Source organism: Lipotes vexillifer, unplaced genomic scaffold, assembly GCF_000442215.2.
Source record: "Lipotes vexillifer unplaced genomic scaffold, Lipotes_vexillifer_v1.1 scaffold522, whole genome shotgun sequence".
Lineage (NCBI taxonomy): Eukaryota > Metazoa > Chordata > Mammalia > Artiodactyla > Lipotidae > Lipotes > Lipotes vexillifer.
The window spans coordinates 884,394-898,505 of record NW_006780291.1 but is presented as its reverse complement, the minus strand read 5'-3'; the positions used below and the strand labels follow the sequence as shown (position 1 = coordinate 898,505).

The 14,112-nt window shown below is 43.2% G+C and overlaps 1 protein-coding gene across 2 annotated transcripts in view; it reads right to left on the bottom strand.

Annotated features, from left to right (window-relative positions):
* Positions 1-14,112, bottom strand: part of MTMR12 (myotubularin related protein 12) — a 63,876-nt gene that overhangs the window by 31,010 nt on the left and 18,754 nt on the right. For both annotated transcript variants that reach the window (XM_007453359.1, XM_007453360.1), the window contains exons 2-5: positions 6,022-6,082; positions 2,990-3,132; positions 1,574-1,646; positions 591-721 (exon numbers count right to left, since the gene is read on the bottom strand). In XM_007453359.1, coding sequence (XP_007453421.1) covers positions 591-721; positions 1,574-1,646; positions 2,990-3,132; positions 6,022-6,082 — 408 coding nt within the window. The remainder of the gene's footprint in view (positions 1-590; positions 722-1,573; positions 1,647-2,989; positions 3,133-6,021; positions 6,083-14,112) is intronic.

Genomic DNA, 14,112 nt, shown 5'->3' with positions numbered 1-14,112 from the left:
TGGCAGGTCTGAGACCTTCAATATCTTAAGAGAAATCTTGGAAGCTACAATAACCATTGTGACCAGTTTGCCCAGTTACACGTCTCAATTTGCTGCAGCAACCAGATTCAGTAAGGGACCAAAAGCACAGGCTCATTTGGTGACTCACTTTGCCCATGACCGTGTACCCACCCCTCCTTCCACACGTGACCACGACCTCCCAGATGTCAACTCCTCCACGCCGGGAGCTGGGGGTCACTGCTGCTGCCTTTTGGAAAGGCTGTCAGAGGTGGGGAAAGGGGGGTGCTTCTAGCTGCTCCATCCTCCCCTTCCCGACGGCCTTCTGATCCTGGTTCACCACCTCCCACCCTCTGCAGGCTCTGGGAATGAACACATTATGAACTGAAGGATTAAACGCAGCCATGTGCCAAGATAATATAGTCCTGCTCTACCAAATTCTCTCTCAATTCTAATCAAAGCACATGCGATTATAACCAATGTCAACTTTACAGAATGAAAGGCTCCCCTCAACCTTCGTGCAACGGAAGCAAGAACTGAAGTGGGGAAAACCTGATGGGAAATAAAACCTAAAAACACATGTGACTAGTTACCCTTTTGACTTCCTCTTCTTTTGTGTACCTCAGACAAAAGTGGAATACCCGGAGGTCTTTGCAGTGGATGATGAGTTTCTCAGGGTATTTCTTCAGCTGTCCAAAGAGAGTCTTTTTTTTCTCATCAAACACTATACATCAACAATGAAATCAAGAAGGGAAATCATATTACAAGACAACAATTAAATGCTAAAGAAACAAGGTAGACTATTAACTTCCAAGGGCGCCTCTCACAAGTGAGAGGAAAGGCACCAGCTTCTAAGTAACTGTCAGCAGGGCCCAGTCCCACCCAGCAGGGGCCCTGTTCTTTGGAACAGCCAGGGTTCCTCACTCCTCCCCAGGAAGCACAAGACCCAACTGGACTGGCCACTGTTGGCAGAACTGACTCCTGCAGAAAACCCAGCTCTGAAAGCTGAGATTACGAAAGATGGGAGATCACTAGGGATCTGCTTCTGGGACAGCCAACTCCCAGGTTTATGGCTGGGGCCCCTCCTGACACCCTCCTCCCTTTCCCAGAGTTTGCACCACGCAGCACCTGTTGGTGCTGGGAACACCGTAAATGGCTACTGAATGATTTCTGACAAAGCCCTGACTACAAAAAGAGAGAAGTGGAGCCCAGAGAGGCTTTGTTTAGTCAGAAGAAAAGACACCTGAGTGTGGTACGACAGACCTTTATCAGGTGAGCCTTTAAAGTGAGATCTGCACAGCTAACATTGACATATAATCAACATCTGTCATGTAATGGCACCGTGGGGTATTAGAAAGAACAGGTTCCATGTTCAAGTCCAAGCTCCTCCAGCTAAGTGACCCCAAATAAGCCACTTCACATCTCAATTTTATCATCCACAAAACTAATTTAAGCAAGATAAATATGTGAATAAATTTCAGTAAACTATAAAGGACCAAAAAAAAAAAAAAAACTTCATCATTATCAGCTATACTTTCAAAGGTTGGCAACACCCCAGGGGAAAACAGATACTCACCTCCATAAATCTGATCAACACAGTGAAGGGTAATGTCATTTTCTCCTATAACCTTATTCTTAAACTGCGTTTCCTAAAAAATTCAAAAGGAAACAACTGTGATTCCTTGCTATGCACTGTGACATTTACAGGTAAAGCAAATCACCATCCTCCACGTGCATATAAAGAAAAATGGGGAGTGGGTGGGGGAAATGGGTGAAGGTGGTCAAAAGGTACAAATTCAATTATAAAACAAGTCCTGGAGATGTAATGTACAGCATGGTGACTAGAGTTAAGAATACTGCATTGTACATTTGAAAGTTGCTAAGAGGGTAGATCTTAAAAGTTCTCATCACAGGAAAAAAATTGTTTAACTATGTGATGTGATGGATGCTAACTAAATCTATCGTGATGATCATTTCACAATATTTACATACACCAAATTCATCACGTTGTACATCTTAAACTAATACAACGTTAAATGTCAATTATATCTCAGTAAAGCTAGAAAAAATAAATGAAAAGGTATACATCGTACACAAACAAACAGGGAAATGTTGTCACATCCCTAGGAAAGGGACGATGAAGGAGTGAAGTGTGTGAGAAATGCTGCGAACACTCGTTTTCAAACCCAGGCAGGACATGCCATTGCCGGCTGCTCCCAGGCCAACCCACCAGGCCGCATGCACAACACCCTGAGAGATGCTGGCAGGTGGCACATAGGTTCAGATTTCTCCACACAAATGCAGACAGGTGAGTGACAGAGCTACGAGAAGGCAGGAAGAAAACCCCAGGAGATTCAAGCTCTGTAAATGCTGCCTCTGTACAGGACTAGGAACCAGGCCGCTACAGCAACAGCTGCACAGAAGCCCACGCTGTCAGGTGGCAGGATGCTGGCGTGGCCGGGCCAGCCGGTTCCCATTACCACCAGCGCGCCCTGAGGGGTGCAGATGCTCCCTCCTCACTCCACTGCTCACTCTTCCTAAGGCGGACAAGTCTTACAAGCACAGAGCAAACGCAAAGTAAACCCAAACTCAGTGCTGCATTCAGCACCAGTGTCATAACTGAATTCAGTTCCTAAATTTGAGGGAGAGTTCAATATAGAGAAAACATGGGGAACTAGTATATTTGGGGAGATGTGATTCCCATGAGTGATAGGTACTGTGCTGAAATACAGAAGAAAATTAAAAGCTGACGGTGTCAACCTATGAGGTCAAACGCAAGCCAGCGTGACGTGAGGCACTGGTGGGAAACTGCAGAGTGGTCCTCCCACCGAAAGGAGATCCCAAAGGAGAGAGAGCAGACTAGTGGTGAGAAAGACTCTGGCCTTTGTGTTTACGTGCGTTAGGGGCGAGTTATTGAGAAGCTGGAAGAAAAGACAATGGGGCCACCAATGCAATGCTCCCACAAACTCAGCCGAGTGCAGCTCGTACATACATCATTATCCAATGCAGATTCGTCATCGCCCAAGAAAGCAATCTTGAAGTCTGTGCAGACAAGCCTCCCATAGATTCCACGCTGACAGGAGTCTTCCTGGACACACTTCAGTACTGTGCTGGCTTCACAGAGCAGCTGTTCACCTGATCAAAACCAAAACAAGTCCTCCTTAGAGTCCTCAGGCAACATGCAGAACGCAAACAGTACAAGCTTCCCGGCTCTATTCCTGTAAGGCAAACACACACTACAACACAGCACACGGGGGCTGCAAAACCTAGGGAAGAAAAGGAAGGAGACTGGGGACCGCGGAAACGTGAAATCACAATGACTCGGACACACTTTTACACGGGGCGCTTCTCTATCTTCTCACTGTGAATAATGGACGTGTCCAAACAGGTAGAAATGATCCCGGCTACACTTACAGACACAGATCTCAGTGCTTCCATCACCCGGACCCAAGCAGAAGTTCTGGAGAAGTGGCACCCAAGTGAGCAAAGCCAGAAGGGCTGGCCAGCGAGCTCTGGCACGTAGCTCTGGAGCCCCCCTTCCTGTGAGGGTGGGCCATTCCTCACCCCGGAACTGCAGAAAGAGGGCGGGTGCCTCCCTGGCCTGGGGCCCTAAGGCAGCTTCCTCAGGCACAGAGGGTGCAGCACGACTGCACTCATTCTGGCTCCACGGACAAGGATGGGAGGAAAAGGGAGGTCAGAGGTTTGTGGGAAAAAAACCTGTTTCCTCTCTTTCTTAGTTGAGAGTATTTCCTCTCAGTGTGTCACCTTTCCTGCTCTATCTGCAGACGCCCAGCAGCATGAGAGCTGTATTTCCTGGTGATAGAGAGTACTTCTCACTATAGTCAAAAAGATGAGGATTTAGGGATAGGCAGGAAGTGGAGAGGCTCATGAGGGCTGGATGCCTGCATAAGGGCAGGAAAAAAAGAAGGATACAGGAGAAATGAAAAACTAAGTGTAAAATTAAAAAAAAAAAAGACTAAGTGTAAATACTTTGTGACAAGAAAGAAAAAGGAATTTTCTTCTCATCCAACAGGTAACCATCTTCTCCTTAGAATCTCCCTCTGGATATTTCCTTCAATGTCTTTAAATTTACCATTTGGCTCAAAATTCATTTATTCTAACTCTGAATATGAAAACAAAGAAGAATTCCAGACACTAAGACTAGCAGGGGACACATATTATATTTCATCTTGTTTTTTTCTCTCTTCCAAGGGGTTAATTACAATGGAAATACAGGAAGATGGCTCTGTCACCAGGTCAGCCTCTACAGAGACCACCGGACTTGAAGAAAACAGTGAAGTCAGAGCCTCATTAGGGTTTAAAATAGTCCCAGAAAAAGTGCTTCAGCTGAATCCGAGGTAGAAGACACGTGAGCAAGGCTTCCTGTGCCTTCAACTCCTGGTGTAAAACAACTTTAATGGTGAGCCTCTCCCAAGACCAGGCAAGCCATATGGGTCTATGGTCAGGCAATGGAGACCGGAAGTTGGCACACAGGGGCTAAAACGACATCCAGGAGAGGCTCTGCAAGCACGGTGACCTGCACCACACTTGTCAGCCTGTACGTTCAAGGTCTCAGGTCATGGGAGGCACGAGCTGGAAAAGCTCATAGTCTAGTCTAGGAAACCTGGGCTGCACACCTAGAAGAGGCCGTCAGGAATCCGGGGGATGGAGAATGTACATAACACTAAGCTAAAGACAGAAGTAAACTTCAGAATCTACAATATAGCCCAAGAAGAGGAAATACAATAGGATATATGGATTGAGGTTGAGGCCATTATTATAGGGAAAAGCCTTTGCAACTTAAAAACATTTTTTAAAAAGTCAGAGATTCTGATATGTTTACCAAATAAGGTGGATCAGTCAGAAACTTGTACATGTTCATATCTTCTCAATAAAATGGAATAAAATTAAAAGAACCAGAATGAGGACTCAATTGTTTTGAGAAATGTATCTAAAAATACTTATGAAAAAAGCTATTTGGGACTGGAAAAAAGAAAGTAGCAAAACAATCGAATGCACAGCTCACTGGATAGCCCCATATATGGAGAGGCTACACCACCAAGAAGTTTGCTTCTGAATTCAGAAATGATTAAAACTTGACTTAACCTATAGATGCACTCTCCTCCATCAGAAAGAAAGAAAGAGAAAGAGAGAGAGAGAAAGAGAGAGAGAGAAAGAGAGAGAGAGAAAGAGAGAGAGAGAAAGGAAAAGAGAGAGAGAGAAAGAGAGAGAGAGAAAGAGAGAGAGAGAGAGAAAGAAAGAAAGAAAAAGAAAGAAGAAAAGAAAGAAAGAAAGAAAGAAAGAAAAAGAAAGAAGAAAAGAAAGAAAGAAAGAAAAGAAAGAAAGAAAGAAAGAAAGAAAGAAAGAAAAGAAAGAAAGAAAAAGAAAGAAAGAAAGAAAGAAAGAAAAGAAAGAAAGAAAAAGAAAGAAGAAAAGAAAGAAAAGAAAGAAAGAAAGAAAGAAAGAAAAAGAAAGAAGAAAAGAAAGAAAGAAAGAAAAAGAAAGAAAGAAAGAAAAGAAAGAAAGAAAAAGAAAGAAAGAAAGAAAGAAAGAAAGAAAGGAGGGAGGGAGGGAGGGAGAAATCCAACCAATCCAGGCTCCTTGGTGATGACCGAAGAGCAAAGCCCTGGCAGTCCCAGGGTTTGGTTAAACCCCAGCAGGGATTGGGTGTAGGGATCTGCAGGGGACCAGGATCTTCCTGACTGGGGACCAGAATACTGGATGGGGCCAAGTAAGGCACCCTGAAAAAAGACCTCATTTGCTTACAAAAGAGGTGAGAATTTCCCATGTTTATTTTCATCAGCTATGGGGAAGGGGAAACAAAAATTCTTTGTAGCTGTTGGAATACTCAGTCCCAGGTATGCAGTTACTGAACTAAAGACATTGATATTTTTGTCCAACTCATTACTGTCACACACTGTCTGGATGAAAACAAAGGAGTTTATATATAGTGCTACTAGGGATGACACAATTTATCACTGGCTTTGAATTGCACATGAGGTAAGATGCTAACATGACTGTTACCTGGCAACAAGTGAAGAGTTACTTCCTTCTCTGTTACTTCCTTTTCGTTTGCGTGAATTTCCTAAAAGAGGAGAGAAAGGGGTAATATTTTTGTTTATTTAAGGGCTCAAAATGAATAACATAAAGCCATACTTTCATAATACACACTAAAACATCATATTCACTCAGGAGCTTTTTGTTTATGTGACAAGCTAAGTTTTGTTTTTTAATTAAAGTTTAGTTGATTTACAGTGTTGTGTTTTTTTTTTAAGTATTTTTAACTAAAGGAAGTCAGAAAATTTCAACAAGTTGGTTCAATGTATTACACTAATTATTTAGAATTGACAACTATCAGTTGTCCCAAGTGGAGGGACAGGGATGGGCACTCCCCATATAAAGGAACAAAAGTCGCAGAGCAAAGGAAAGCAGCTTCAGCAGAATCAGAAAGAGAATAGAAGACAGTCCACAGAATGATTCCCCTCTTTCTCCAGTGAGAATCAAGGATGGAAAACAAAAGAAGATTGTTGTGTGCTCTTGAGAGAAAATGACCCTGTGTAAAGGGGTTGAAGGTAAGAACAGGAAACTACTGAACTGGCCAAAAGGTTTGTTGGGTTTTTTCTAGAAGATGGCTCTAGTAGCACTTAGTTGTCTTTAACTTCATTTGAAATAATTCTGTTAGATTGTATGTGACAGCTGTCATATCAGCGTGCATTTAAAAAGACTTACCAAAATTGGCGAATTTTTGTGTAGCCATTTTAATATTGAAGATGGAAGAAAAAAGCAACATTTTCAGCATATTATGCTTTATTATTTCAAGAAAGGTAAAAGCGCAACTGAAATGCAAAAAAAGATTTGTGCAGTGTATGGAGAAGGTGCTGTGACAGATCAAACGTGTCAAAAGTGGTTTGTGACATTTCGTGCTGGAAATGTCTTGCTGGACGACGCTCCATGGTCAGGTAGACCAGTTGAAGTTGACAGCGATCAAATTAAGACATTAATTGAAAACAATCAACGTTATACCACGCGGGAGATAGCCAACATACTCAAAATACCCAAATCAAGCGTTGAAAATCATTTGCACCAGCTTGGTTATGTTAATCACTTTGATTGTGTGGGTTCCACGTAAGTTAAGTGGAAAAATACCTCCTTGACCGTATTTCTGCATGCGATTCTCTACTTAAACGTAATGAAAATGTTCCGTTTTTAAAACAAATTGTGACGGGCGATGAAAAGTGGATACTGTACAATAATGTGGAACTGAAGAGATCGTGGGGTAAGCAAAATGAACCACCACCAACCACACCAAAGGCTGGTCTTCAACCAAAGAAGGTGATGTTGGGACTTCCCTGGTGGTGCAGTGGTTAAGAATCCGCCTGCCAATGCAGGGTACACCGGTTTGAGCCTTGGTCCGGGAAGATCCCACATGCCGCAGAGCAACTAAGCCCGTGCGTCACAGCTACTGAGCCTGTGCTCTATGAGCCCGCGCGCCTAGACCCTGTGCTCCACAACAAGAGAAGCCACCGCAGTGAGAAGCTCGCGCACCGCAACAAAGAGTAGCCCCCGCTCACCCCAACTAGAGAAAGCCCACGTGCAGCAATGAAGACCCAATGCAGCCAAAAATAAAAATAATAATAGTAATTTAAACAAACAACAAAGAAGGTGATGTGTATATGGTGGGACTGGAAGGGAGTCCTTTATGATGAGCTCCTTCTGGAAAACCAAACAATTAATTCCAAAAAGTACTGCTCCCAGTTAGATCAACTGAAAGCAGCACTTGATGAAAAGCGTCCAGAATTACTCAACAGAAAACACATCATCTCCCATCAGGATAACGCAAGACCGCATGTTTCTTTGATGACCAGGCAAAAACTGTTATAGCTTGGCTGGGAAGTTCTGATTCATCCGCCATATTCACCAGACACTGCACCTTCGAATTTCCACTTATTTTGGTCTTCATAAAACTTTCTTAGTGGAAAAAATTTCAATTCCCTGGAAGACTGTAAAAGGCAACTGGAACAGTTCTTTGCTCAAAAAGATAAAAGGTTTTGGGAAGATGGAATTATGAAGTTGCCTGAAAAATGGCAGAAGGTAGTGGAACAAAGGGTGAATACGTTATTCAATAAAGTTCTTGGTGAAAATGAAAAATAAGTCTTTTATTTTTACTTAAAAACCAAAGGCACTTTTTGGCCAACTCAATATGAACGTATTAAGTCAATAATGAGCCATCCACTCTGCAGCATACCAGGGCTCAGTAAAGGCGGCCGGGAACATATTTCCTCATTCTAAGTTACCTAAAACCATATGGCAGTGCAATGGGATGCAATCACTTCTAATAAGGAATCAAGGCCAGGTTCTGTGTCACTGTTTCTCAATAAAAATATCTTCAAATGCTTCTATGCTGGGTTCAGTGTTTATCAGATATTCAAAGATAATTAGCAATGCTTAATGAATTAATGGACCAAAACAACAATCATAAATGGCTGTTAACTTTAAGATGTTCAACAGGGGTTACATCTTTATGTAGATTTTCATTACTTTCATAAACAAATTGATCCCCATCCTAGAATATTCATGTTATACATTCTTCTGTTAGCACCTATAATATTACTTTTTAAGTACCCATGTGCATGCTTATCTCCCTCTCTAGGACAGTGTTTCTCCAACTAGGGCTTGTATCTATTAGTGGGTTGTAAATCAATTTAGTGGGTCAAAATCAAATTTTTCCATAATAAGAATAAAAACTATCATACAGTAAAAAACTGGAAAAAGAATGTTAACATAACAAAAAGAGAGGCATGTTGGGCCCCCTCATCAACCTACCACACCATCTATGAAGAATTCTTGCCAAAATATCTGATCTCAATCTGTTTGAGCTGCTATGTCAACCTACCAATTTATAGGTTGAATACCGGGACGGAGAAACATGTTAAATGACACCATGGGGATGCAACCAATCAAATCCTGACTGTGGGAAATTCTACAACACACAACCAGCTTTGTCAACAAATAAAAATGGAATATTTTTGGTTTGTTTTGGGTAGAAGTCTCTGGTTGGCATGAGTTTTCTGAATTTGTTGATTCAGACTGAAGCAGGGCACTAGAAGAAACCTGGGTACGGCTGAGGCAGGGAGAGCCCAGACAGCCCGTCCTGAGGCTGAAGAACAAAAGCAAAGTCATGGTGTCTTCACAGAACCTGTTTTGCGTGTGGTCTGTTTTGGAGACGACGATGATTTCCATCCCAGGAGATGCCAATAAATCAAGCCTCTCTGAGGCAGCGTTCTCAAACCTGTGGAGCGTCACACGATCATCTGGGGAGCCTGTCACCTCTGCAGACACTCAGGCCCCAACACAAGCCTGAGGAATCAGAGTGCGGGGGATGCAGCTCAGCCTCAGGTTTTGTAGAAGCTCCCCAGATGACCCTGATGCATTGCTCTAGGTTACACAAGAGGGACTATTTTTGCATATGTAAATGCTATGAGTGTTTCGGTAACTTAGAAATTCTCATTGAGAGATTTCATCATCTGTCATTGACAAAGAACTAAATTAAAGCACAAGTATTTTTGACAGGTTTATCATCTTTCTCTGAGGAAAGCAAAGCTAGTCATTAAATTCAATCAGCTGTTAGAAAACTCTAGCAATCATCTTTAGTGCTTGGAACTGAAGCCAGCACGGAGAAGACTACCCTATTGTTACGTCCAAGGAAGTTATCATCTTCCGATGATAAAGATGTTATACTACCCCAAACTACCTACATACATCAATTCTTGAAATGGTTAGTGATATTCTTTGTTTACATTCCATAAACAAGACAATTAGGAGATATCTTTTAGAACTCTGTCCTACCCCAAACGCCCCTTCCCCAGACAACTGTCCCCTGCGCCCCACCTCCAGGAGAGAGTCACCACCTCCCCATTACCTGCGTGGGCTAACAGACAGCAGTACCAGCAAACGGTTAATCGTTTTATCTCCCCATTAATTTGGCTGAAAGGCCAAGAGAAGCTAATCAAACTGGCTGCTTCAACTACAGACTTGCAGATTTGGCCACAAATATGGAGCCACAGAGAAAGCTGTTCTGCAAAGAATGAGACACGTGAAGAAGATACGTGGAGATAAAAGCCCAACCCAGACACACAAGCAGTCACAGCCTGGACTCCATGGCTTTCCAGGCTCTAGCGAGGCCCACCCTCGCCTCTGGCCCACAGTTCCATGAACCACACCTGTATCTTTATAAATGGATCCCCTCGTTAGCAAAAACTAGCTACAGTGGTTCTGCTGATTGTCACCAACGGCATCAACTTAGACCAACTGCACTAACAACTGAGAAACCACAGATGACAGAATCACATCATGCAGCATGTCAACGTGCAATATATCCGGGGCCGCAGGATTAGGAATCAATGTCAGAGCCAGCAATCTCACGAGTAAGACTGGCAGGGGAGAAGGGAAGCGGGAGCTGCACTGCCTGCTTCGTGAGCCTGCGTATTCGCGCCCAGGAAGGAGGCAGGGGCCCTGGTGGCTTTCCCTCACTAGAAACGGCAAAGGAAGACTCCCACAGACCTGCTCTCCATTCTAAAACACTGTCACAACATGGCATGTTCTCAAAGGGATGAAAATGAATCCACCAGAAGCATTTCCTGGGAGAAAAAAGGGAAGGACTGGAGACATTTTCCCCACTCACCCTCGTCTTTTTTGTAAAATGCCCCAGAAGCTTAGTACACATTTTTCATTGTAAAAGTAGGGACTCCTCTTCTCTAGAATAATGTTAAATACGTTCTGATGTTGGCAACAAGCTGCTGACCAAAAATTGATCTGTGAAAAGGGAAAACCCACCAAGCAGCTAAGTCATGGAGGAGTCACATATTTCATGAAGCGTGTGGGAATTTGAACACTGGCTAGGGTGACAGAAAAACCACCAAGATTCCTAACAGTGCTCGACTTCCTACTAAAGCTGCCGCTATTCATCAGACTTCCTTCAGCTGCAGAGAGGGAAAGGGGAGGTCAGAATAATGCAGTAAGATATACACCGCTGCTGACAAGCCAGCATCCAAAAATAATCTAACCATCCAGTGCATGTGAGCCCCTGCCTCGAATGCCATGAAACAAATCACAAGACTTTACTTATCCAAAACACAGATCGTGCAGCAACCTCATCTATTTGGAACACTGCTGAAAATCACAAAGTGAAAAAGACTTCTGAGCAGTAAAGACAGGTGTGTCCAAGTTTGCACACAGCAATCAAAGCCCTCCCCAAGCTGTCAGTCCCAGCTTCCACTTCGACCAGATGCTTTTAACTATAATGATAAGAGCCAGCATTTATTAAGCTCTATGATGTGCCAGGTAAGTACACTTCATTCGTATCTCATTAATCCTCACAACAACTCTAGGACTGGCGTTATCTCCATTTTACAGGTGAAGAAACTTAGGCTTAAAGAGGTTCAAGAACTTCCCTTTTATAGGAAAATAAGTCACTAACCAAGGGTTCGGCCCAAGCCCCGACTAACTCCAGAGCCCACATTCCTCGCTGCTGTGTCCTAGTTCCAATAAACATGGTCTCCAGTTTCCTACCACAAAAGAAAAAAGTCATCACAGCCATTGGGTATAACAGAAAACCAGTCTCCTGTTACAAAACTGATTAGAACAAATTAGAAAAATTCACTTAAGAAAACTGTACTCCACTGTACAAGGATTTGCCTCATACAGGACAAAAGCATGTGAAAGCTAACATCAGCTACACTCCTGAAGAATCTGCTGAGAGGCTGCAAAGCAGCCTGGTCGTTTCCATTCCACTGGTTCTCAAAAACTAGTTTCTTACCAAGTTCACATTCAGAATGCGCACATCTCGAAAGTGTGATGGACCTAGGGCCCCTCAGCAAAGGCACAAAAAGGGAAGGGCCCTGCCAGATGATCACTGACCTTGAAAAGAATGGAGCGGGGGTCTCTACAATGAAGCTCTCGTAGGCCAAAATGCTTATAAATGTTCACATCAACCCTTCACTGCTTACAAGGGCTCTGAGTCAAAAACCGAAGTTGTTATTCTCGGTTTAATTTTATCCAGCCAGAAGGGCAAATTCCAAGAGGCAACATAACATCCCTGAAGGTTCCAAAACACAGTTTCCTTCTATCACATCTGGCACCAAGTGCTAAAAGGACATAACACAAGCATTTTATTTCCTCCAAGTCGCTCCACTGGTCTAAAATGGACACTTAATACTCTGTTTTCTCCGCTAAAATAGAAAATCTGAGGGGAGAAATTCATTTGCATCGACATATTAGGTGGGAATCCATGTGTATCTTAGAACAAAATTTACCTGTTTTTAAAGCAGAGAGTTGTATTTTTAACACAGCCTAGTACTGACAATTTAAGTTTTGTCTTTCCCCTGGCTTCTCCAAACTTCTCTCTGTGCATGTACTGAAAATAAATAATACAGACTTGAGGCCACAGTCCAAACCCAGCTCTGGTACCTACAGACATGAACTTGGGCTTGCCATTTAACCTGAGCTTTGGTTTCCTCCTGTGTGAATGGAAACAATACCACCTCAGTATGAGGATATGAAGAGAAAAGGGTGTAAACACCTGGCATACATATTCAGTAAATGGGAGTTGTTACAACTGCTGGACCCAGCAGAATCTATGCTTCTTGATTCCTTTCTTTTTTCTCCTCCTTTCTTTTGATAACTAAACAAAGAATTCCAACATACTACTTAAGAGTTGCAATTATTCAAGACTCTGAGTAGAATAATTTCTGCTTCTCTCTCAATCCTGTTTCCCACATGAAACTAAACTGACACCGCTCAGGAGGCTTCTCAATTCTTTCTTTATTGTGGATCAGAAACTCCTGCAATTCGCAACATCCAGGTTGGTCCTAATTCCATTAGACTTGGACTGCACAGTAATATCTGAAGTCATAGAAAAAGAAACGGCACTTTTTGTTTTCTACAATGACGTAGGTCCTGTCCTTTGGTGTCTTTTCTTCTGCAATAGAAAGTACTTTGAACCCACTATAAGACCAAAAGAGTAGGGCTTCCCTGGTGGCGCAGTGGTTGAGAGTCCTCCTGCCGATGCACGGGACACGGGTTCGTGCCCCGGTCCAGGAGGATCCCACATGCCGCGGAGCGGCTGGGCCCGTGAGCCATGGCCGCTGAGCCTGTGCGTCCGGAGCCTGTGCTCCGCAACGGGAGGGGCCACAACAGTGAGAGGCCCGCGTACTGCGGAAAAAAAAAAAGGACCAAAAGAGTAAACTAATGGCTTTCTTAAGAGAACACTGCATCTGAGGAAGGGACTGCTCAGGCATGCCGACAAAAGGTAAGCCTTACCGACTGCTGAATTTATTCAAAGTAGATTAAGCTGGGAATTCCCTGGTGGTCCAGTGGTTAAGACTCAGAGCTTTCACTGCCATAGGTGTGGGTTCAATCCCTGGTCAGGGAGCTAAGATCCCACAAGCTGCGGGGCGTGGCCAGAAAAACAACCAAAGTAGATTACGCTACTGAAAGATGGCAACAAATTGAGAATAAAAACCTATACAAGCACTTGCGCACTGGAAGAAAGGAGCCATGCTGCAGGCAGTCATCACTAATATCTAACCTGTCTCTGGTTAACACTTCAAAAAAAGTATAAATGTTCACTATCAATTCTTACAGGATAATCAACTCAGGAAAAAAATAAGTACCATCACCACTACCATCAACCACCCTCCACCCCCCAAGTCAAAACATACACCAGTCCTGAGAAGAGAAATAACCTAGAGGACTCCAGTAAGTCAGGGTATGCAAAGAGGAATCATAAAGAAACCCTCCCCTCAAAAAAAGTGAAGTTTTTCCTTTACTTTGGGAAGCGACCTGTATGGGTGGTAGGGAGAAGGTAGGAAGCACAGAATGGAGAGTACTCATCAGCTATGTCCCACAGTTCCTTTGCCTCCATATTTTTACAGTAGCTTTTTGAACTCCACAAGAAAAACACAGAAAGAACAAATACGGAGATAATATTTCAAAGTTTTTGTTGTTGATCCAGGGAGATCGAGCATAGCTAAATGGAGAAGAGGGGAAAGGGTTAACAGTAAGGTACAGCCCACGTCTGGATGCGCTGAATCTGGACATGGATCTTTTCTTTTTTTT